This window comes from Aulonocara sp. 'chitande type north' Nkhata Bay, linkage group LG6 (assembly GCF_057382095.1).
Source record: "Aulonocara sp. 'chitande type north' Nkhata Bay isolate Kocher_YH1m ecotype deep benthic linkage group LG6, A_spYH_male_GT1.1, whole genome shotgun sequence".
NCBI lineage: Eukaryota > Metazoa > Chordata > Actinopteri > Cichliformes > Cichlidae > Aulonocara > Aulonocara sp. 'chitande type north' Nkhata Bay.
This window is the reverse complement of record NC_141349.1, coordinates 25691156-25716503: the sequence shown is the minus strand read 5'-3', so window position 1 is coordinate 25716503 and position 25348 is coordinate 25691156. Positions and strand designations below refer to the sequence as shown.

The 25348-nt window shown below is 40.2% G+C and overlaps 1 protein-coding gene across 13 annotated transcripts in view; it reads right to left on the bottom strand.

Moving 5' to 3' along the window:
- camk2d2 (calcium/calmodulin-dependent protein kinase (CaM kinase) II delta 2) overlaps nucleotides 1-25306 on the bottom strand; it is a 48279-nt gene extending 22973 nt beyond the window's left edge. For 6 of the 13 annotated variants that reach the window (XM_086295866.1, XM_086295869.1, XM_086295875.1 and 3 more), the window contains exons 1-3: nucleotides 24884-25305; nucleotides 21869-21963; nucleotides 1718-1777 (exon numbers count right to left, since the gene is read on the bottom strand). In XM_086295866.1, the coding sequence (XP_086151992.1) occupies nucleotides 1718-1777; nucleotides 21869-21963; nucleotides 24884-24945 (217 nt within the window). In that variant the 5' untranslated portion in view covers nucleotides 24946-25305. Of the gene's footprint in view, nucleotides 1-1717; nucleotides 1778-21868; nucleotides 21964-24883 lie in introns of all 13 variants that reach the window. The other 7 variants (XM_086295873.1, XM_086295874.1, XM_086295877.1 and 4 more) reach the window with 2 other exon arrangements.
- Nucleotides 25307-25348: the final 42 nt, after the last annotated feature.

The window sequence follows — 25348 nt, the reverse complement described above, 5'->3', positions numbered from 1 at the left end:
TTGGCTTCCCTTCATTGGCTCCCTGTTAAATCCAGAATTGAATTCACAATCCTGCTCCTCACATACAAGGTCTTAAATAGTCAGTCCCCATCCACCCATCATCCATCTTCATCCGCTTTATCCGAGGCCGGGTCGCGGGGGCAGCAGCCTAAGCAGAGAGGCCCAGACCTCCCTTTCCCCAGCCACCTCCTCCAGCTTATCCGGGGGAACACCAAGGCGTTCCCAGGCCAGCCGAGAGATATAATCTCTCCAGCGTGTCGTGGGTCTGCCCCGGGGCCTCCTCCCGGTGGGACATGCCAGCTCACCCAGGAGGCGCCCAGGAGGCATCCTTGTCAGATGCCCGAACCACCTCAGCTGGCTCCTTTCGATGTGGAGGAGCAGCAGCTCTGCTCTGAGCCCCTCCTGGATGGCCGAACTTCTCACCCTATCTCTAAGGGAGAGGCCAGCCACCCTTCGGAGGAAGCTCATTTCTGCCGCTTGTATCCGCGATCTCGTTCTTTCGGTCACTACCCACAGCTCGTGGCCATAGGTGAGGGTAGGGACGTAGATCGACCGGTAAATTGAGAGCTTCGCTTTTACACTCAGCTCCCTCTTCACCACGACGGACCGGTGCAGCATCCGCATCACTGCAGCCGCAGTCAGTCCCCATCTTATCTTAATGACCTTGTAGTACCATATCACCCCATTAGAGCAGCTCATTCTCGCACTGCAGGTTTACTTGTTGTTCCTAGAGTATTTAAAAGTAGAATGGGAGGGAGAGCCTTCAGTTTTCAAGCCCCTCTTCTATGGAACCAGCTTCCAGTTTGGATTCGAGAGACAGACACTATCTCTACTTTTAAGATTAGGCTTAAAACTTTCCTTTTTGCTAAAGCATATAGTCAGGGCTGGACCAGGTGACCCTGAATCCTCCCTTGGTTATGCTGCAATAGGCGTAGGCTGCTGGTGGTTTCCCATGATGTACTGAGTATTTCTTCTTCAGTCACCTTTCTCACTCACTATGGCCTCAGTAGACCTCTCTGCATAGAATCATACTTTTATCCTGTCTTCCTTCACTCTCCTCAACCAGTCACGGCAGACAACCACCCCTTCTCTGAGCCTGGTTTTGCCGGAGGTAAACTGTTACTGTTAGAAAGTAAAGCATTACTACACTGCGTTTCAATATTAGGAAATTAGAAGAGTTTGACTTATATTATATATTATTGTCTTGATTTCAAAGCCACAGGATCAAAAACCTAACGCCATTGTTGCTCTCAAAATTTCAAATAGCAAGTACATCTCAGAAAACTACAAAGAAATTATTAGAGAAATATGAAACAACAGCAGTGAAGGGAAGAAAGAGCATGTGTCTATAAATGTGAAAACAAAGGAGGAGAGACCACTTCTTTCAGAGGTTTAATGAGAGGGGTGTAAAGGTTTAGAGAGCAGGTGTACGGCTGGTGTATCTTTTTGATGACTCAGCTGCAAGAGCACACAGGTGCAGCATAATCATTACATACCGTACTAGAACACATACACACACACACACAAACACACTTGGTTTCGTGGTCTCTCCTCCTTTCTCTCTCGTAACTGTGTCTAGAACATGAATATCCCTAGCAGAAATCAGTAGAGACCTGAAAAGACCTGTTTTAATTTGCACAAGTGTGTGTGTGTGTGTGTGTGTGTGTGTGTGTGTGTGTGTGTGTGTGTGTATTCCGAGATTTAGGACACAGCTCACCGATGTTGGGGTGCTTCAATAAACGACAAATCCTCGCCTCTCTCTCCAGCTTCTGATGATCTAAAAGAAAAATAGAGGAGACACAAACACAGAGATGGGTTATTTTAATGCTACTCATGATTCCCTCCTGTGATTGGCTTTATAAATAATAGAACGTGAAGTTGGATGCAACTTAGTTTTGACTCAGTGGAGGACACATTGCAGTATTTGGTTGTCAGCGTCTGTCTGTCTGTCTGTCTGTCTCTGTCTCTGTGTGTGCGTGTGCGTGTGTGTGTGCGCGCGCGCGCGCGCGCGCTGGCATGGTGTCAGCCGGCTCTTTTCCTTATCAGAACTGAAATGCTTGACAAAAATAATGTGACCTGATATGTGCTCGGTAATATGCCACAAACAGGCAGGCGGCAGTGAACAACAAACACAGTGAACGGCCACAGAGGATTCATATTGACCTCTCGCGTCGGGCTCAGCATAAGCTCCTCCAATGTACTTTTAGGTCCTCTTTGGTGCCCTGAGGGAAATCTGAAATCTGTATTCCCAAAATATACACTGTGCTGCAGTTTTGCAGATGTATCATACAATAGATTTATACAGTAATCCTTTTGAATGTTTAAAAGAAAATCTCATACCGTTTTTTTCTTCATGTTTTTAATTAAAATTTGTGTTAAACAATTAATCTGGATAGAATATGTTAAAATTATTTATTTTCTACCCCCTTTTTTCAGACAAAGGGTACTTTGAAATAATATATAATCAGTAATACAAAAACAGCTATGTAATTCTGTATTACACCAATGATGAGATTTAATCAGAAACTTTATGATATTTGTAGATTTCTACATCACTGTAATGAAGTGCTTTAGGTTAAAATAAACTGTGACTTTTTTTCCCCACACACACAGTAATATTATGCATACCATAAAACGATTTCACTCATATTCCGAAACCTTAAAGAAGTATATGCTCTACGGCAGTGACTATAATGTTCCACCTAAATACAACATCAGCTTTTGGTGAGCTTGTTTTAATAGTGGACCCTTAACTGATGCTGGGAGAACATGTACATGCTTCTTTACATGAAATCCACCAAATTTTATGCGGGGGGGAAAAGACGGTTTTTGGGAAGCAAAGAATAGAACAGCAGCAGGTATTAGATACTGCAATCTAACTGTACTGCAACAAAAATCCCAGACAGGCAATATGGCAACCCAGACAGCATAACATATCTCTCCTCGTTGAGGCTCAGACTGATTTTATCTGACTTAGCAAACATGAAGTGACACTCAAATCTCTCTGTCAGAAGAAACCCAATGTCCAGTGACTCTGATTCAGAATAAGTGAGTCATTGCAATGAGTAAGACAATCCGGTGCTGAGGCGACCCATTTCAGCTTTGCCTCAGGACAGGAGGGAGAGAGAGAGAGAGCAGGAGGTTCTACATTTTTCCAAAATAAAATAGGACGCCTATTTTTCACTCTCATCTGCCTCCTTCTTCTTCTCTTCTTGGTGCTATGGAAACTGTGGGCTCAGTGCAGCACAGAGGCAAGACCAGCAAAGAACACTAGGCTGCTTGTTCTCATTATAGGTCCAGGTATCTGTTTGTTTCGTGTCAGTGTAACGCACCTATAGGAAAACAATAGGCAAGCACAACAACAAAGCTAGTGAGCTTTAAATGAGACGGACCTTGGCGTGCACTCAAATATGCAGCAAAATGCCAATATAAAACATATTATGACAGAAAAGTACTTATCCCCAAAGAAAGGTGACAAAGATGTTTGTCAGCCCTAGTGACAAAGTTTAATCCAGAATAAAATATATAGCATGAGCAGACAAAACTACAAAAAAAAGAATGTTTAAAGGCAAAAGAAGAAGAGATAAAATGATGAAACTACAAAAAGGTCTACAATGAATTGATCTGATTACTGTTGCAAAAAAGCTTTCTCGTCCATCAGCCCAAGCATTAATTACCAAGAACAGCCACAATTAACTTCATTAACTTAAAAAATGCTGTTTCTTTTCTTTCAACAGTCATATTGGCTCCAGAGGCGGTGATGAAACTGTGTAAAAACTTCCGAAAGGACTTGCATGCCTTCCTGCATGCAGAATTTCCTGCAGCTCTTCTGTGTGGCTCCAAGTCTGCCATAATGCCCCTGAGAACATGCCAATTTCAATTTTGCTGAAGCATACTGCCGGCTGTAGAGACAAGCATAACAGCACAGAAGCCCACAAACAGCGCCAGAAACAAGGGCAGCCTAGCCATTACTGCATGATTAGCAGGATTCTCTGAGCAAGGTCACTAATCTCTCCATCTCTGTCTTTGCCTTATTATGTTGCTGAATGGCACATCCTTTTGTGTCAGTATAACACAAAACACATTTTGTCTTCCCTTTGCCAATATTGAGAGAATCATTACTCACAAATATCTAATTTTCACATTTGCATTTTCTGCTACATTAAGTAATTGTTTTTTGTTTAGTTTTTTATAATACACCTGTGTTTACAGTACATCACTTAAGTCTACTAGCATCATAGCGTATTTTACACTGGTACAACAGCCAATTTGCTGTTCTTAAGGAATTTAACGGCCTACTTTTCATTGTACTTTGCTTTATCAACATTGTTAAATTCCAGTAAAATAAAACAATACCCATAGTTTTAAGTATGTTTGCAGAACTTTTGTTAAAATGATAGTATGCACAATGCATTAATGCCATTATGTAACCATTATATTACAATTAACACACAATCTAGTGTTATTCTTTGTACACTAAGCAATAAAGTTATCTGACCTAATTATACCATACCTAGTAGCAATACTGAGGACATGGTTTAGGAAAGACTGCAGCACGTTTTCAGACCTCAAAAAAAAAAAATCAAACTCTGAAAATGATTTGAACCATTCTTCCATAATGCTCCATAATAGGTGGTCATGTTTGGCTGTGCCAGGGTGGTTGTATTTTTTTATTTTTTTTATTTGCAGTATTCATCGACTGTACTCTGTTATATGACAGCCTCGCTCCCTTTTTTCATCATTTTCCACCTCCACTTTTCTTTCTGTCTCTCTCCTCTCTCTCCCTCCTCCACAGGTAGTCCACCTCCTAGTCGGCTGGACATCTGTTGTCTAGCAACTCACGCACCAATCAGAGCGTCAGGCCTCTCCTCTCCTCTGCAGTGGAACCAGCCTTGAATGCAAATAGCAGATATTGAGAGTTCACACACAACTTTAAATCTCTGCAGAAATACAGTTAGAGCTACGTATGCTTATTTCCTAACTTAAACACATCTAGTCTTGTAGATGAGGATGGAAAGTCAGAAATTGAGCTTTACAGATTCTGTAATGCAACAGTTGAGTCTCAAGATGCTTATGTACACAGAAAAAGTGCAGATAGTCTAAGGATTGATGAGTAGTGAACATTTGTCTGCAAAGGATGCGTTCATTTAGATAATATATTTTTTTGATAATATTAAAACTGTAGCTTTTTATTGGAAACCTCAGCAGCTACAAGATTAGAGAAAAATGCAACAACAAACACATGCAAAAGAGCTTAAGCATAACAAAGTTCTGTTCGTTCTGAAAAAGTGATACATGAATTTGTGACTTCCAGATTAGATTATTGTAACTCGCTGTACTCTGGACTCCAACTTGCTCACCTCCAAAGATTATAGCTCGTTCAGAATGCTGCGACTCGTCTCCTAACCGGAACTAGAAAGTTTGGCTCTATTACTCCAGTGCTCTCTGACTTCCATTGGCTGCCTATTAAAGTTCTGCTGCTTACTTTCAAATGCCTAAACAACCTTACCCCTGACTATCTCACCGACCTCCTCAGTCTCTATACTCCCAACTGTTCTTTACGATCTTCCAGTCAGTTACTTCTGGCCCAGCCCAGGCACCGTTTGAAGACTAGGGGTGATCGTGCTTTTGCCTCTATAGCACCAAACCTCTGGAATAGTCTTCCTGCTACCGTTCGTGCCTCTGACTCCATTCAATTCTTTAAAGCACGCTTGAAAACTTACCTATTCAACCTGGCTTTTTCCGGTTCACTAATTCTCAACGCACATTAATTGCTGTATCGCTACTCATTTCTCTGAATTATCATGATCTCTCCCTATCTCTACTTACTGCTTTTTGTTTGTTTTCTATACTTTCTCTATTTTACCTTGTTTTAATGACTTACTGTTCAGTGTAATCATTTACCGTTATTTTTACTGTGAAGCACTTTGGTGTACCCCCTGGTTTTAAATGTGCTATATAAATAAAATTGTATTGCATTGTACTGTACTGTAGTATGCTGTTGATTTTAGCAGAAAATCAAACCTTAATGTCAAACATCTTCAGTGTTGAGGGACTGCAGACAGTAACTGTAGAATGAGACAGTCCACAAGATTACTTGGTTTTCCTTTGAGAGCTTGTTTCTCATTTTTGCAAGCTTCATACAAGTTAACAGGATTGGAGCACAAAAGTGCACGAGCACAGGTGTGACTGCCTGCACTGGCATAACAGCGTGTTTTTATTTTTTAATGCATGAGTAAATCGCATTTTACCCATTCACTCTTCAGACTGTAGCTGCAAAAAAAGCTGACTCTCAAAATGTCGCAAACAATCAGTTATGACTGGCTGCAAAGCCTCACAATACTCAACTCTGCTTGCGCAAGCTTGAGTCCTGCTGTCACAGACACTAGTGAGAGTAATTTTGCTTATGTGGTTAAAACTGAAGCAACTGTGCCAACAAATGTGAATGTGCGGTCAGCTGTTTTCATTCAACCCTGTCTGGACCTTTTCTTGGCTTGATCTGGGCTGACCGTCTCTAAGTGTCCAAGTATGAGTGCTTCTCTGTCTGGCACAATAAAGACCACGATGATTGATAACTTCATTTAAAGTATACAAAAACATACCTATTCTTTTTTGTTCTCTTTTACTTTTATTATTTTAACTGTCATAATTTGTCTTTAATTAGCTGTGGTGTGAGAAAAAAATACAGCTACTTTGTTTGTAATGGCTGAAAAGTAGCCGTGTTCCTCTTCAATACCAAATGCACTTCTTTGTCTCATAAAACAATCCAACAAATTTGTTATATTTTTCCATGGCACAGTGCAATAGCCACAAAAAGATTGAAATATCTATTTAAGGTATTTACAACAGAAACAGTATCTTAAAAGTTTGTGGTGAGTATGTATTGCTATAGGTATAGATTTAACCTCCCCAAATGTAGAGTGATGCAAGGAGACTTTCAGTCAGCTCCTTTTCAGTCTACAGAAAAATACTGACTTGTTGTATTAGTCACTTCATAAATCTTAATGTCGTAAATAATCAATTTTCTATCATTAGCATTCCAAGTATGCTGCTCAGATTAGGCCTCCTACGCTTTGCACCATTTTAGAACAGATCACAAGTTACTTCTTTCAAAAGTCCATCCATCCATTTGCTTCTCCTTTTCAGGGTCGCGGGGGGTGCTGGAGCGTATCCCAGCTGTCATAGGGCGAGAGGCGGGGTACACCCTGGACAGCTCGCCAGTCTGTCGCAGGGCCAACACACAGAGACAGACAATCATTCGCGCTCGCATTCACACCTATGGGCAATTTGGAATTATCAATTAACCTATCCCCACAAACTGCATGTCTTTGCACTGTGGGAGGAAGCCGGAGTACCTGGAGGGAACCCATGCAAACACGGGGAGAACATGCAAACTCCACACAGAAAGACCCCGGCCTGATGCTGTGCGCCAACAGTGCAAACCACGGTGCCACCGTGCTGCCAAGTGAATGTATAAATATGCTAATTTGTTACTAGGGAATGTACAGAAACACAGCTCTTCAACCTGGACAAAGTGGGGACTGGCTGATAACCAGTTTGTCTGCTGTGTTGTGCATTTGCTCATTTTCTGTAATCTCCAGGTTTCTATTAGTAAAGGGTATGACTGTAAACCAAAGAGTTATAATAATAATAATAATAATAATAATAATAATAATAATAATAATGGATTGCATTTATATAGCGCTTTTCGAGAACCTCAAAGCGCTTTACAATTCCACTATTCATTCACTCTCACATTCACACACTGGTGGAGGCAGCTACAGTTGTAGCCACAGCTGCCCTGGGGCAGACTGACAGAAGCGAGGCTGCCATATCGCGCCATCGGCCCCTCTGGCCAACACCAGTAGGCAAGTAGGGTAAAGTGTCTTGCCCAAGGACACAACGACCCGGACAGAGAGCCCAGGGATCGAACCGGCGACCTTCCGGTTACAGATGCGATTCCCAACCCCCTGAGCCACGGTCGCCATGTGTTCTTTCATTCTGAGTTGTTCTTTCTGTTCCATTACCTGTACACTTCAGTTGCTTGAGTTGTGTATTATTATTCCTTACGTTAAATGGACACAGTTGCAAGTTGGAAAGAACCAACCGTTAGCAGTAGGTTGCAGTGGGTTGCTGGGGTAAATACGATCGACAGGTTAGCAAGTATCATTTGATGAATTGTTTCCAAAGTGATTAGTAAAAATCCCACTGAACCTACAGTAAAGGCACAAAAACATTTGCAACAGCAAGCCCATCTTCAGTTCACCCAGCTGCAGACCCCAGTGAACCTCCACCTCTACCCCACTTTGTTTCTTTCCACTGCTGCTTCTTTCTTTTTCAGTCTGTGTCTGAAGTGTCACATCTGCAACCGCACTGCAGCAGTATAGTGCTCTCTCTGTGAGTGTCTTTATAGTTTGATATCCTGCAAGTCCAACACAAGCAAATTTTGGGACAACATAACACATCCAAACATTTTTATTAAAACTAAATAAATAAATAAAAACATTTTAAAAAGAACAAGGTAAAGAGGTCAGCTTTGAAACTAAAAAGCTAAATAGAGCCATCTTCACAGCAACAGAAGCAGACTGAGAACATGGCATGAATCTTTAAGTGAAATCATTCTGTGCTTAGTTTTATTATTATTGTTATTTTTTTTTAGTTTTTTACATCCTCGATGTTTTTGCATCCATGGTGACAACAACTACAATTTCAATTTCCAAATGATGAACTATTACTTCTTGATATGTAACATTTCTGTTTTCTGTATAAAGTATGAGGTAATTTTACTTTCATTACATGTAGATCTGTAGTTAATGTTACTACTGACTTCAGTGTTAAGCGGTGACTTAATTAACAGGCTAGTATTGACAGTCTGACCTTTATGTCATAGTAAAACCACAGCACTAGTAGCTACATGTAAAGAGTGTAGTATCTATTACAAGGGAGGAAAAGAAAAGAAAAGACTTATTTAACATTTGGCTCATACATAGTTTTGGCCTACAAAGAATATTTCCAGTATAGTGTGCCTGTGTAAGAGTGCAAAATGCAAATGAGGAAAAAAATAATGGAAGGCATCCATGACAATTGTTATGTTTTTTTTGTTTTTTTTTTACATTTTATCCTTCAAAATAAATTATTGTAGGCGCTTTTATGTAAAAAACCAAACAAACAAACAAAACTGATATGTGAAAACACATTTTCTGTTTAAATTAGGTATCATGCATGTTTGGGAAGCTAAAAGGTCACTTGAGTGGTCTTTCATCAAATGTGACTCAGACTCCAGTTTTGCATGGTGACTCTCCAACTTTATCAGTAGCTGATAGGCCAAGTATGAAAAGCAGCACACTGGCTGACCCGTTCTTTCCAAAGTATATATTGCCAGTCATCAGGGGAGCTAATATCAAAATATTTTTGGAAGTGGGTTGAACAGAAAATGGCTCCTAAGCTAAAAAAAGAACCAATACTAGCTAACTCTAGCTTTGTACCAAAAAAAGAGTCATGAATAAGTAGTGATGCAGTTATCGATGATAATATGCCAGTTTATAATGGAAATAACATCCTTAAGACTAATTTCTTATATTTGCAATGATCATTACAAATATCTGGGGAATTTATACATATGTCCTGCCTTACTGGCTAAAAATATTGCTGTTACCAGTATAAAATATGCTAATTCTATATACCAGTCAACAATAACAAATTCTGATAATCAATTAAAAACTTAGGTAATCAATTAAGTAAAAATTCCAAATTTTGTTGGTTATAGCTCTTTGGATGTTTTGAGTGTTGGTCAGAAAAATGAGCAGCTGAAACCATCCTCTGGAAATTCCAATACATATTCAATTAACCCTATTAAACAATCAATAGTTTAACCACCAACGACGACAAACGTTTTCTGAAGTCTTAACGCTGATACAGACGCAAATGTTCAAACCACACACAAATGTACACACACAGACAGCGACACACCGCAACGGGGTCCTGGAATTGCGCTGCTCCATTTAATTAAGAGTTTTAATTAAAAAGATGTAGTGGAGTGAATGTAACATCCTCTGCTGCCAGCGGCTAAGTAGTCCTCTTCCATACCGTTCCCAGGGATCTAATGAAACCATCCAGGATGCTGAGACACCGTCACCCTCTGTTAGTTTGCAATAGAGGAAGAATTAAGAAACTGATAACTCCCTGGCTTTCTCTTCTGAAGAGAAACAAAAGGTGGCTGGTGTCAAGAGATAAAACTGCCCCAAGAGTCTTGTAACATACGGTAATGTCCGCATTTATCTTATACACTGTAATGCAGAGATATACCACACACACATTAGACTGATGTGTAAAAGTGGTTTAATCTGAGCTGCATTTTCTGAAAACACCTCAACAAGGAGAGACTCTCAAAATACTAGTTATAATCACAGACAAAGACCCCATTTTATTGCAGCAATCAAGCCCTACTGTGCTGCACATTCTTTATTTTGATTACAGCTACAGTACTGCGGTAGGAATTGTGTCCTGCAGCTCAGGAGAACTGGCAGCACCAAGGTACCAAAATACACAGTACAAAAGATTCAGCTTGAGAATTTAATTAATTTTTGCAACAAGAACAGGAATAATATAACCTGACCTGTTATTTAAGAAACAGAAAAGCCCCATGGAAAAAAATTATACATTTTATAAAATACAAATTAAACAGAAAAGTTGCAGCTCTCCATTTGCAATGCATGTCATATGATCAAGCTTTGTAAGAAATATATTAGTAAATATAAATACATGAATGGGTGTGCAGGTACATATGTGCAATCTGTGTGAACCATGAAACAGCATAAAAAGATTAGTCAACACTTAAAATTCTTTAATACAACTACCAGACCTAATTTATTCTGCATTTCTCTGCAATGCCTCCAATACACCCACAGAGAACTTGACTGAACCATCCAGTTTTCCAGTTTTTATTAGCTAGGGAAGCAATAGTTTTAATGTAGAAGAGAAGCAATTTAATGGAGCTACTTTTTTTCTGGGGGAAAAAACACTGGAATGTCTTTTTTTCTAGTTTTAATTTTGGAACAAAGTGCAACAAGTATCTTGTGGGAAAATTGCATTACAAAGTAAAGAACTCGAGTCACTTGGGGAAAACCAAGCCAGGCCATGCACTGCAGACTCTCCAGTTAGACATGCCAGGTGCAGACTGGAGGCAGATGTTGTAGGAGTGTTTAGCTTATTTTAGAGTTTAGAAATGTGTTAACATAGAATGTAGAACTATTGTAGAGACATTGACACTGCCCTCAATGTAATAAAGGCCTCATTGTGTTGTGAACTTAGGAGTAGATTGTAGGAGACCCCTCCCCCACTTGAACTGTGAAAGTAAAACAGAGAGGAGTTAATGCTGAGTGGAAATTCCCCAGAGAATGTTTGGGTGGGGGTCTCAACATTTGTAACTGGATAACTGTGGTCTGGAAGGGAGATGGGTTTTATGACCTAGGGAGTCACCTACACCCACAGTGTTTTAACTGTCACGCACACACATCCAGACGCACACTCACACACGAGCACTCACATAGACACGTGGGAACGCGCACATGTAGGCATTCATGTGCTTGTGCACATAGACACAGACACAGAGTTTGCAGCACACCGTGGGGGGTTTTATGATAGCGTCGCCCCTACAAAACTGTGTTTCACAGACAAAGGAGTGAAGATTTGGAGAGGGACACACCAGCCTCGTCTTCCCTTCTAGAAGTGCATGCTTAAATGAAGATGAATAAAGATGAATAAAGGTTTTGTGAAATGACTACTGAGTTCCGGTGCCGTCTCTGGATGCCTCGACGAATAAAAGAACCGGGGTAAAACTGATTTCGCAACAATGTCTGGACCACTTGAACTGCCTTTTCAATGTGGAGGAGCAATTCCTCTACTATGAGACCTTCCACTGACTGAACTCCTCACTCTATCTCCAAGAGTGAGCCCAGAGATGTCAAAATCATCACAGCGAAATGCAAATTGTGTCTGGGTGATAAGTATTTCCAGGCTGTGAACTGCTCCACTTCAAACTGAAAAAGCACCTGCAAGTTAAGCATGGCTTAACACAACACTGCTGATGAGGCCTACTGAAGACAATAACAATGCAGGACCTATAGTTCAGACGCAGTCATGGCTAGCATTTAGTGTGGCTAAAATTGCCACTTCAAAGGAAACTGCTGGTTAAGTGATGTAGTAGATGCTTCTGCTCAACTGTCTATGCAATGAGGCAGTGTCAATACACTCATGACAGATGTACAGTTTTCTATGCCAAAAGTAGAAAATGCATTTGCAACTTTGCAGCTGTGCTAATCCATCTATGAAGTGACATCATTTTGAACTACAATGCACACTTTTACATATTTTATTGTGAATTTTGTCTTCTAAGATTGTTTAAATATATTTATGTCTGTGACAATCTAATCAATATTCAATTTGTCAATGTTGAAATCATTTGGTACATGGCCGATGACTAAATGGTCATAAATATGTTCAGTGTCACACAACAGCTCTTTGTAGGAAGTAGGACAGTAACAATATGAACCGTACACAGTTTACCTGCAGCAGGAGTTCAGACTAAATATTCTAAGACTCTGAGAAAGTAAGAAAAAAAATTAACATATAAAAGCACAGAGAAAAGGAGGGAGGTAGGCGATGCATTCAAATGTAATCTAATCTGTAACTAAGAATACCCTTGCTTTGTTGCACACATTGTACTGAACATTTTTTTAACCTTAAGTCAAAATTTTGTGATTTTAAAAGAGTGAGAGCTGCATCACTTATTTTTCACTTTCACTGAATGCATACATTGAATTTAATGGACAAAGTTGGTTCACGTTTCACATCTGCAAATCTAGAGCAGACTCTGTGCTGATGACTGCCATCAGTCTAATGTCTATTCATAGTGGTAGGACACATTTGAATAATAAGGTCCATGATACAGTATGTGGCAGACGGCTCTGTAAGAAATTTGGCATAATGCATCAAATTAATTTGATAACTTGATGCATTATTATACAGGAAAAAATATTTTTAAAACTAAGACTTAAAGTGGGATCTACAAACACACATTTGCTGTCCAGTGCTTTGTTAATTTGCCAAACAGCTAAACACTAGGGGTGCAACGATATTCGTATCGATATTGAACCGTTCGATACAGTGCTTTCGGTTCGGTACGCATATGTATCGAACAATACAACATTTGTAATTTATTTTATCAACTTTCCTTCTGACGATGCTGTCTGTGTGGAGCGCTCAGTGAATCTGCGTTCGACTACTCCGCCTAGGCTGCACTGTCGAGCGCAGATCCACTGAGTGCTCCACACAGACAGCATCGTCAGAAGGAAGAGCGCAGGGCACCTCCCCCACCCTCATTCAGATCTGGCGTTTGGAATTATTTTGGTTTTCATGTGACGTATGACCCTGAAGGTAAGCGAGTCATGGACTAAAGTAAAACAGTATGTTGGATGTGCCATGCAATGCTCAATTACATGGGTGGGAACTAGTGTGTTAGCGCAGTTAGCTCGTTAACGTGTTGGCCGTCTAGCCCCATGCAAGGGGCGATCGGCGGTAGCTCGTTAACGGAGATTTGCCGTGTTGTGGCGTTAAGGTCATTTCAACGAGATTAACCTGAAATCACTAGTGGGAACACAACGAATATGACTGCACATTTACGCCGACATCATCCTAGTGCAAAGACAAAAACAACAAGCATGCTACTAACTTTAGCCGAGTCATTTAGACAGCTGTTAGCACATGATTCTCCTTATGCTGCTGAGAATATAGCCCAGAAGAAGCGGATAGTATAGCTTTTATTTTGGAAAGAGACATTTCTCTGTAATAAACTCTCTTTTCCAAAGATGAGTGATTCCTCAATCAGATACAGGGCTTGCAATATCGCTAGCCTGACGTCCTGGGGCTAGCGATTTTTTCAGTCGGGCTACCCTGCCCGTTGGGCTATTGTAGGAAGGAAAAATTTGCATTCTTTCAGAAATGTAGCTGGGTAATTATGTCATTGGCATCGGTGAGCCACTGTCAATATGTGACATATTGAAATCGCGTTTGAATTTGCGCTTGTTTTTTTGCTTTCACTTTGCAATCGCGCGAACTGTGTATAGAGAGCGACAGCACTGATCTGTGAGTGATGATAATTTGCGCACCAATTCCTCTGACATCGTCTTATTAATCGTTAGCTTACTACGCAAACATGACAAGTGAAATCTCCCGCAGCAAGCTTAAACATGTGAGAGGTTGATCGTGCAGAGAATCGCTGAGCTTATGTGAGTGAGTGTGTAAAAGCATTTCAGTTCTGCTGAGCCAAACAAGACAGGTCAGGGTGAAGACGTGACAGCCAAAGAAAAGCTTACCACAAAACGGAGAAGTTATGACAAATCAGGCTATAAGGCAAAAAGAAAGTGCAGCTTTATGGTTTCATGGACAAAAGAATTTCTGTGGCTGCAATATGACGAGCTAAATAACCAGGGCTGCACATAAGTGGTCCGCAGGTGCGCATTCGCTGTCAAAATAAAAAACACGCACAAGGGTTAGGGTTAAATTCAAAAACTGTACTTTTGAGTTAAAATATATATTTATAATTTTAATAAATGACAAATTAAAAAGGCATGAACATTTTTTTATATCGAAAAAATATCGAACCGTGACACCAAAGTATCGAACCGAACCGAACCGTGAATTTTGTGTATCGTTGCACCCCTACTAAACACTCACAAAAAACAGAAAAAAAGAATATTTTCAATACTGAGTGTATGTCAGGGTGTGAGAGCACAAGCAATATATTTTTAGCCTTTGAGTACCCAGTGAGTCATGTGATCCCCTTCTTCTGACTGATCCCTCCTTCCTTTCCTTCTCTCCTGCGTGCATATCTGTGTATCTTAACCACAGTCTTCTCCCCTTTCTCTCTGTTTTTAGTCCTACAGACCTATTGATTAATTTCTTTTTTTTATTATTATGATTATTTTTGTCAAATGGCTCAGCTGTCTCTTTATTGTCATCTCCTCACATATAGTACAGACTTTCGTCAAACATGTGCCAGGTGAAAGAAGATAGAAGAAGATAAACCACCATCTCTAATTTGCTGGAAATGATTTCCAGATTCACAGCCCATCTCCTTATCACCATGCCATGCTCAAAACAATGCAATGAGCATACTGGGGTATCAATCAATACTTAAAAATTTTCTAAAATTTCTATATCAACAAAGCTGAAAGCACACAACCCCTGATTAGCTTGAGTGCCAAATTCTGTATTTTTTAAAGATACCAACCAATTGCATTGGTATTAATGAGTACCAATTCTCACTAAATCAATTGGTTTCAAATTTCAAAACATCTGAGTTAGAGGAAGAAAGACAGCGAGACAGTGTGATGTCACTCCTACAACATTTTCAAGTACAATGATGGTGGTGTCAGCAAGGAGACAAAAGTAATCTCAGGGGTGGTTACACTTTTCAAAATGCAATGCAGACGACAGACTCTGCAACATAGCATTTTTGTACTGGCTACAGTAACACTTCTTTTGAAATCACCATGCTGTGCACATTTAAAGAACACGTTTTGTGAGATTGTATGTCTGAAAAAATAGTATGTAATCACAACCAATAATAGTATAACGTTACTATTTAGTACAGTCGTTCACAAACAGTGTCACATGACAGACATTGTCAGTGACCAAGGCAGTGTGCAAATGGTTATAGATACATAACAAAATATATCAACTGGGAAGTATGGACTTATTTTGTAATATATAATTTATTGTTTTAAAACAAGAATATGATAATTGAGTATCATAACATTTAATGTTTGCAATTTAACTATTAGCAGTTAATTGATAGCACCATTAGCTGTCTGTTAAGTTATGATTAAGGCAGCGGCTAATTGCTATGACTAATAATAAATTAATAACATTAACATGGAGAAATAGGCATCAAAGATTATCAATCCTGCCAGTATGTAGCCTTAATACAGGCTCCTGGTAATTTAACAGGATCACATTCTCTTTTGTCTAAAAACTGTCATGTTTCTCTGAAAGTACCAGAACGAAGGTGAGAAAAGTCTGCACCAAGTAGAAACAAAGGCAGTCTACCTTTCCAACTCTGTTTGATCAGCAATGACAATACTTTGGGGTTTTTTGCACTACCTAAAAGAATCTTAAATTTGTTTGTTTGTATTATGCTAATCTATATATTTTTTAACCAACTTTTAGTTTAATTTTTTTTGTCATTTTTCCTCTGTGATATCAAAACTGGCATTGAATATTAAGTATTTACTTGGATATCAGTATCGACAACCCAAGAGCACATCTTTTAAAAATTAAAAGTACAAACCAACACAACTAGGCAAGCTTTTAGCTATGAGAAATACAGAATGCACAAACACACACTTAAATACTGACTGACCATCTTCTCTATCTCACTCTGATTTTCTGTCTCTCTCCCTCTGCTTCCTTTCCTTTTCTTCCATTCTGTTTCTCCACTCTTATTCACTAACTCATCTGCTGCTCTAAATCAAATGCTGCATAATCAGGACTGCAGATTTTAGGAATCTGGCTGGTTCAATAGGCCCACCACATGTGTGCCTACTTAACTAGAAGCAGCAAAGGGCTAGGGCTTATCGCAGAAAGAGGGTAAGTCCATATTTGACACGCCAGCATGCAGAGTATATAAACCTCTATATGAACACACATAAGAAAGAGGAAGGGCAAGTACGTATGCACTTCGAGACCCACATGCACAAGTGGTGAGATAATTCTTTGCAGTATTTTTGGAAAATCTGTCCACGCAAGTGTCAAGACACTGATCCGTCTCCCAAGGTGTCTATTACAAACACTACACTCAGCAACGTGCAAAAGACTGTTAGGATATGGAGGAGAAGATAGAGATATGCTGCAATAGATAGATGGATTGACAGATAGAGCACATACTAACCTTCTTAGTTACTATTCAGTCAGTACTCACACATTTAAATATTACATTTTGGGTAAGAATTCGATGAGCATTTTAATTTAAGACTTTAAGAACTGGGAAATAACTGAGTATAACACTAAACATTTAATGTGCACTGTGTAACATATAATATACAGTGGGGCAAAAAAGTATTTAGTCAGCCACCGATTGTGCAAGTTCCCCCACCTAAAATGATGACAGAGGTCAGTAATTTGCACCAGAGGTACACTTCAACTGTGAGACACAGAATGTGAAAAAAAAATCCATGAATCCACATGGTAGGATTTGTAAAGAATTTATTCGTAAATCAGGGTGGAAAATAAGTATTTGGTCAATAACAAAAATACAACTCAATACTTTGTAACATAACCTTTGTTGGCAATAACAGAGGTCAAACATTTACTATAGGTCTTTACCAGGTTTGCACACACAGTAGCTGGTATTTTGGCCCATTCCTCCATGCAGATCTTCTCGAGAGCAGTGATGTTTTGGGGCTGTCGCCGAGCAACACGGACTTTCAACTCCCGCCACAGATTTTCTATGGGGTTGAGGTCTGGAGACTGGCTAGGCCACTCCAGGACTTTCAAATGCTTCTTACGGAGCCACTCCTTTGTTGCCCGGGCGGTGTGTTTTGGATCATTGTCATGTTGGAAGACCCAGCCTCATTTCATCTTCAAAGTTCTCACTGATGGAAGGAGGTTTTGGCTCAAAATCTCACGATACATGGCCCCATTCATTCTGTCCTTAACACGGATCAGTCGTCCTGTCCCCTTGGCAGAAAAACAGCCCCATAGCATGATGTTTCCACCCCCATGCTTCACAGTAGGTATGGTGTTCTTGGGATGCAACTCAGTATTCTTCTTCCTCCAAACACGACGAGTTGAGTTTATACCAAAAAGTTCTACTTTGGTTTCATCTGACCACATGACATTCTCCCAATCCTCTGCTGTATCATCCATGTGCTCTCTGGCAAACTTCAGACGGGCCTGGACATGCACTGGCTTCAGCAGCGGAACACGTCTGGCACTGCGGGATTTGATTCCCTGCCGTTGTAGTGTGTTACTGATGGTGACCTTTGTTACTTTGGTCCCAGCTCTCTGCAGGTCATTCACCAGGTCCCCCCGTGTGGTTCTGAGATCTTTGCTCACCGTTCTCATGATCATTTTGACCCCACGGGATGAGATCTTGCGTGGAGCCCCAGATCGAGGGAGATTATCAGTGGTCTTGTATGTCTTCCATTTTCTGATGATTGCTCCCACAGTTGATTTTTTCACACCAAGCTGCTTGTCTATTGTAGATTCACTCTTCCCAGTCTGGTGCAGGTCTACAATACGTTTCCTGGTGTCCTTCGAAAGCTCTTTGGTCTTGGCCATGGCGGAGTTTGGAGTCTGACTGTTTGAGGCTGTGGACAGGTGTCTTTTATACAGATGATGAGTTCAAACAGGTGCCATTCATACAGGTAACGAGTGGGGGACAGAAAAGCTTCTTACAGAAGACGTTACAGGTCTGTGAGAGCCAGAGATTTTCCTTGTTTGAGGTGACCAAATACTTATTTTCCACCCTAATTTACGAATAAATTCTTTACAAATCCTACCATGTGAATTCATGGATTTTTTTTTCACATTCTGTCTCTCACAGTTGAAGTGTACCTCTGGTGCAAATTACTGACCTCTGTCATCATTTTAAGTGGGGGAACTTGCACAATCGGTGGCTGACTAAATACTTTTTTGCCCCACTGTACATTTTATGGAAATGAACAGCACCAGTAAATGCATAATGAAAAATGTAGCAACAACAATCCAGGAGACTGTCTATCTAATATTGAGCATATTCTATCTGAGTGAGCACCTATGTGGCTAGTTTTGGCATGTTTCAAATGGCAATATGTAGATCAACTTGTTATTATGATATTTCAAGAAAATCAGGTTGGTTGAGTCATTTGCTTACAGTTGAGTTACACAACACCAGGTGCTAGTGTTTTTTTCTTTTACTTTTTTTTTGGTTGGTCGGTTTTTAGGTAGTATAGCATCATCAGAGGGCATCTTGCTCTCAGACATGCCCGGGGTTGTCTCATTCTTGTGCGCACTAGGGAATGCAAATGCATGGGGTTGCTCTAGCAGTGATATTACAATATGACAGTCTTACATCATGTATGAGATACAAACTGGTATGGTTTTAAGTCACTGAATGTGAAGAGAAGTGATTGTCTGTAGTGTTTGCATGTCATCTGGAAATGATACAATTCTTGGATTTCCTTTGAAATTACTATCTAATAACAGTAGGCACCAATTTTAAATGTTATATATTGACAGCATGATATGGCAGCAAAACTGTCATTAAAAATTATGTGTCAATACTGTTTTGTGTTGCCTGTCTGCTACCTGCCTTTATGTAAACCAACAACATCCTGCACCTTTCCGTACGCCTTCCTGGTCGAAGAAGTGTAAAATATAACTTCTGTAGTCATCATCAAAGTATTTACTATTAGCTAACGATGACAAGTGGTTTGACTTGCGGGCAAATGTTATAGAACTATTCCTTTAGTAAAAGGTAGTAGCAAACACTAAACACCTCACGAGACATAAAACACAATTATTGTCATACAATCAACAAACAACCAAAAGAAAAAGCGCATATTCCCCAGAAATTGTTCCCCATCGTGTTTTATGGAACAATATTATTTTTGCAGATGGTTAAGTCTCAGCTCATTTTCAATACTTCATTCTCTATTTAATCTAATGTAATGATTCATAGTATATAAAATCACATTTTTGTAGTGTGGTTGTGAATAAGGACCACAAATCTTCAAATAAACGTTTTTTAATGAGCTCAGGAACACAGTATATCAAATATATATTTATTTTTTAAATGACAGCTGTCTGCACTGTCTGACATGGTAAACCGTCAATATCTACTGAGGGATTCAAAATATTAATTAAAAATGCAAAACAGCTGATTAAAGTTTATTCTGTCAACCCTGTGAGTTCACATACATGTTATTCTGAAAGAGCTGCTGGGTTCTTAATTTGTTAAACTTGTTTTATTAAACCAGAGATGGCAACAGCTGATGTCCTCTGTCCATTATCAAGGCTTTCTGCAAAAGAAGTTATGAAAAACTTTTTTCACACTACACTATAACTCCTTACACCTTGCATGTTTGCAAAGGTGGTTATGTAAGGAAAACTTGTACTTGTTCTGATTCTGTAGGCGCAAGCAACCAGAAAAAGCTGCTGGGCCCTTAACTGACGATCTCAGGCTATTGTTAACAGAACAAGACCATGTCTTCAAAACACTGGCCCTGTACAGATTTTAGTAGCATTGTAGTGAAGTGGGCTTAATCCTGCTTCCAGAGACAATAGCAAACTGTGGCCACAAGATGGCAGTAATAGAGAGGACAGATGCAAATGGGCATGAAAATAAAAAAGAACTCAAAATAAATATATAAACATGTCCTTTTTAAGATTTCATTAGACAACTGCTACTTCCCTTGCTTGCTTAGTAAGTGATATGGATATGGTGACACAGACAGAATGAAAGTTACCATGGTGTCACTGGTCCACTGGTTTCTTTAGTCCCGTTTTGAAATCTTGAGATGAGTGTTTTCACTGTCACCATCTTAGCTTAAGAAAACTAGATGTAACAAGCAAGAGCGGGACTTACTACATAAGTCATCTGCCAGTGACCATACTACAGATAATCCTGCATTTTGAAACACAGTATGACCAAGATTTACAAAAGTGTTTACAGAGGTTAAATCAGAAAACTGTTTACACAGGTTTATATGTGTTATGGGTAGACACCAAGATACATCTATCTTAAATTTGAGGCAGCCCCCAATGAGAGTGCAGGATACCACTGATTGGCATATCACATGACAGTAAATACATCATTGGGGCACCTAGGCAACCGTATCTGGAAAGTCTGAAAGTAACTAGCTGTCAGCTCCAAAGTGTGTCCAACAAGCAGTTTACTTCCAGTGAGTTGCTTTTATCCTTCAACAACCAATCAAAACTTAGTGCCTCTTCTGATTTACTTAGGGGTGGTCCTAAGCAACAGACCACACATTTGATTCATCACAGTCAAAATGTACACAAATATAACATGTGCACTCCAGTCAGTTTAATTTCAAGTAAATTATTGCAAACTAAATTGTAGTTTGGAAAGAATGGTTCACATATACATAAATCTGACATTTTCTGTAGTAGACAGCAGTCACTGATTATCACAAACAAGCACACTGCAACAAAATCTATTGGCTGAAGAAATGGAACTGTAAAAGCACAACACATCACTGGATAGTAATCACAGATAGACTCTTAATGGCTCCTGGGTCACATATGTGGCTGCGCATGCATACGTTTGTGAGCGTGTATGTTTGCATCCCAAGCCTGAGGCAACCAGGCCAGCAGCTACAATTACAGTGATGGATATGAAAGAACTGGGTCGGCTTCACAAGAGATCTGCCCCTGGGACAACAAGACCAGCCAGAGCCCTGAATCAATAAGGAACACACTCACACGGACGCACATACGTACACACAAGGTTGTATGGGACAAACATTTGCATAGAAACTAGAGGACAAATATGAAAGCCATAAAAGGAGGGAGAACTGTACATCACAAAAAGTGCAACAGAACAATTACAGCATGACACATCACTTGACACGTATTCAGTTGTTTTTTTCTACAAACATAGAAAACATAACTATCCAAAATGCAGATGAGTCTCTTCCCTTCTGTGTGACTGTCTGTCAGTCACTCACTGAGTTTAATCAGATGCACACAAACATGTGTCCTAAAGCCTGTTTCAGAGTGAGCAATGCTCAGCTCATAGGTCAGTAACACTCAGGGAATGTTTCAGCTTGTGTTGTTGTATGTGCTTGAAAATGTTTGTGGTTCCTACCTCTGGCAGATAGCTTCTTAGTGTTGATGATTTTGGCAGCATACTCCTGACCAGATGAGATCTTTACGCACCTCCTGACCACAGAGAAGGCGCCCCTAAAATGGACATGCACACAAAAATACTTAGGGTTTTTATTCTCAACAGGTAAAAATAAGAGATATAATCCATACCAGTCAACATACAACAAAACAAGTTCAGAAAAATTGAGCTTAATTTTAAAAGACTAGCTTGAGTCAGCCAGATACCCTGAAAAAGGCTGCAAATATATCTGACTAAAATAATCTTGCTTTATTAAAAATCCAGCTGACGTTATAGTTAAGTTAATTAAACAATAGTGAAATTTCAATGTAAATTAGTTAGTAGTACTAAGTCTAGGTGCAGCAGTAACTCACTCTCACACACCACACCTGCAGTACACGTTCCCTAAACCGTCACACCCGTTAGCACCTGCAGACATGCCAACTAGCCTTCTTTTGTTTCAGTCACGTGCTGCTCTGGAGTTTCAGGCACATGTATGAAGATCAAAAAACTAGGTCAGCTATATTTGAAGGAGAGGAGCAGAGTGCTGCATCTCTCATCTGTAAATGCAGCCAAGGAGTGGTCCACCTGCCTCAGATCTGCTCAGCACTGCAGCCATGCCTGCGGCTTTGCTACGCAAGCTTTTTCTCTGTCTATCTATGCTTTTTCTTAACAATAAAATGTTCTCCTTCGTACCAAACCTCCTGTCTAATTCCATATAACATCAGAGACGTCAGTAAGAGTCAGTAAGAAGTAAGTAAGTATTGCCAAGATGATGCTGAGAATAGCCATTATCTCAAAAGAACTCTGGCCTTTCACTTAATTTAGTGCTAATTGTACATCATGTGATTTGATGAAATCAGTTTTACAAGAAAGAGCTGACTCTTGTCTTTGGTGTGTTTAATGACTGGCTGTTGAGTATATAGTGATGTGTACCATAAACATGTTATCTAACATCCTCTTGAGAGCGCAGCCTGCCACTAAAGCTTACCTCTAATTTATAGGGATTTGTTGAAGGAAATGATCATAGCATGACATGTTACATAAGAATTTTAGTTGACTGTCCAGTATGGTTAAGTCGCGTGGCACTATTGCACGCATATGTCAAGTGCATCTATACAGTCCTGCGGGACAAAATATACAGTAGCTGCAGAGTGAAACTGCCTGCAGTTACTAAATTCAGAGAAAATAAAAGGCAATAGCAGAAATGCGGTTCTGGGTTAAACACTGAACACTTTCCCATGATATTTTGGGTTCTTCAAAATATATAGTTCCAAATATAAATGTAATATACTGTTGGTCTCTGGTATGGACCATCTTATTGTGTAACTATGTAAAAATGCTTAACAAAGATGAAAATTGTCTTGGTGAAGAAATGCTCAGATAGGAGTTTCTATGTCACTGAAGTTCACAGAAGATAGTAAACGGATATAAGACTTCTACCATCAATGACAGGACAGTGCTTTTGATTTAAAATGTATTTTTGTTATTGAACTGAAATGTTTATATGTATCATTCCAATCATCCCAATCACAACGCACTTTTTTGCAAATGACGTCACCATTTTTTATATTAATTTTTTTTTTTCTTTACCTGAAAATCGATGTAAATCCAATTCATGGGTGTAAAATAACAGACTGTTATACTTTATATGCAGCTTAAAACTAACAGACATTAAAGCAAACTTAAATCCTTTCTGTGATGGCTTACACAGCAAAAGATGCTTGAACAGGAAGGGGATATACATACTTTTTTTTTTTATGCAGTCCAATAGATAAACTGTGACAGGCACGTGTGGTCCTTTAACAGCCAAATCTGAGTTGTTGTGGGGGTTTTTTGCCATATTCCCTTTACTAACTTGTCTAATGGAACGCTATCATTGTATTGTAAACAGACAGTAGAGAGATGTCTAATGCCTGTGTGGGTGAAACTGTGCTTAAAGTATCAGTGAGTTAAATGGTAATATGAAAGCAATACGGGTGCATTATTAATGCCAGATGGTGTAAGATGAATACTGCAGAGGATCATAATTGAAGGGAGCTGTGGCTTCGGTGGAGACTTGAAATCCAGGTTTCCTTTCAGTGATCAACTCTTCCAGTAAAAATACTCGGTGAGAGCTACTGGGAGGACATTCTTATACAGTTTTTGCTGTCAGTAAAATTCAACGCTGGTTTCAGACATCTTGAACTGTGTACACTGACTACTGGGTGCCGACCAGACTGCAGGTCAGTCAGCTGCATGACCACAAACATACACACACATATATTTTCATATAAACCAAGCCAGCCACCTTAAAAACATATACATATGTGTGCACAGGTATGCAGGTACGTGGATCTTTCTTTCACACCTCTCGCTCTCTCTCAATGGTGAGGAATTCCCTGCCTGGGTCTAAGAGTGATCACGGTTCGGTTGCTTGGCTGTGGAGTGTGTCATCTCCATCTCGCCTACATGGTCTGCTGTCGCATTACTGAGTGTGTATTTCTGTCACGAGGGAAGAGGAGGGGGAGGAGGAGGGCTTTGGAATGGGGGGGTCGAGGCAGAAAGGGAGGGGTGTTTTAGCAAATCTCAGGCTTTCACCCACAGTAATGCATCTTTCCCTGGTTTCGCTTTTCAAAGAAAAAAAAAGGTCCTCGCCCTGCTGTGGAACCTCTAAGGTCGAGGCATCAAAGACTGCACAGGATAGAGGCAGATGACGACACGCTCCATACGCGTCTTCTTTCGTAAGCACAAAACGTAAGCAGGGCTTCAGATGTTGGATTAAAACAAATAGGATCCCATCGCACAGGCCTGCATGATATACATCAGAGTGTTTTACCCCTCTGCATCAGGCTTCATCGCCGCACTTATCAGCAGCGCGCACAAGCACACTCACAAAAACACACTCAGCCTGAAATCCGCGTCCCTAAACCAAGGCGGCCTATTACATAACAAGCTGACATTTCAAAAGGGATGATGCCAGATGAAACAAAAAGGAAGAAGAACGCGTTTCCTTACTTCCCCAGCTCCTCGAACAGCTGATATTCGTCAGTGAATCTCGTGCAGATCGTTAACGCCATCCTGAAGGAGGTGCCAAGGACTGTGCGGAGACGCGGATAAGGTGCACTCACAAACTGTATATACCACACACAGTCAGCACCGCCCGGTTTTGTTCTGAACCTGCAAACCAAACGAAGGGACTCATGCAGAGCTAAAGCGCATCGACAAGAGCTTTAGTGGAATGATTTCTGCGGCAGAAACGCAGCCTGCTAGAGCGTACTCAATCTGGAGGCGTTATCGTCAGCCGGTCCTTTATTTTCTTCACATCCAGCGGCTTGTTACAGCTCGTGGACGCAGCATTTTGTGTGTATGTCGGTTATCTCCTGTGTGTCCTGTGCTGTAAGTGTTGTCTTTCTGCACGCATCGTACGCCGCACTACCGCACCTACCCCCGGCTGTGCGCTCAGTCCCGCCCCTTTGCCTG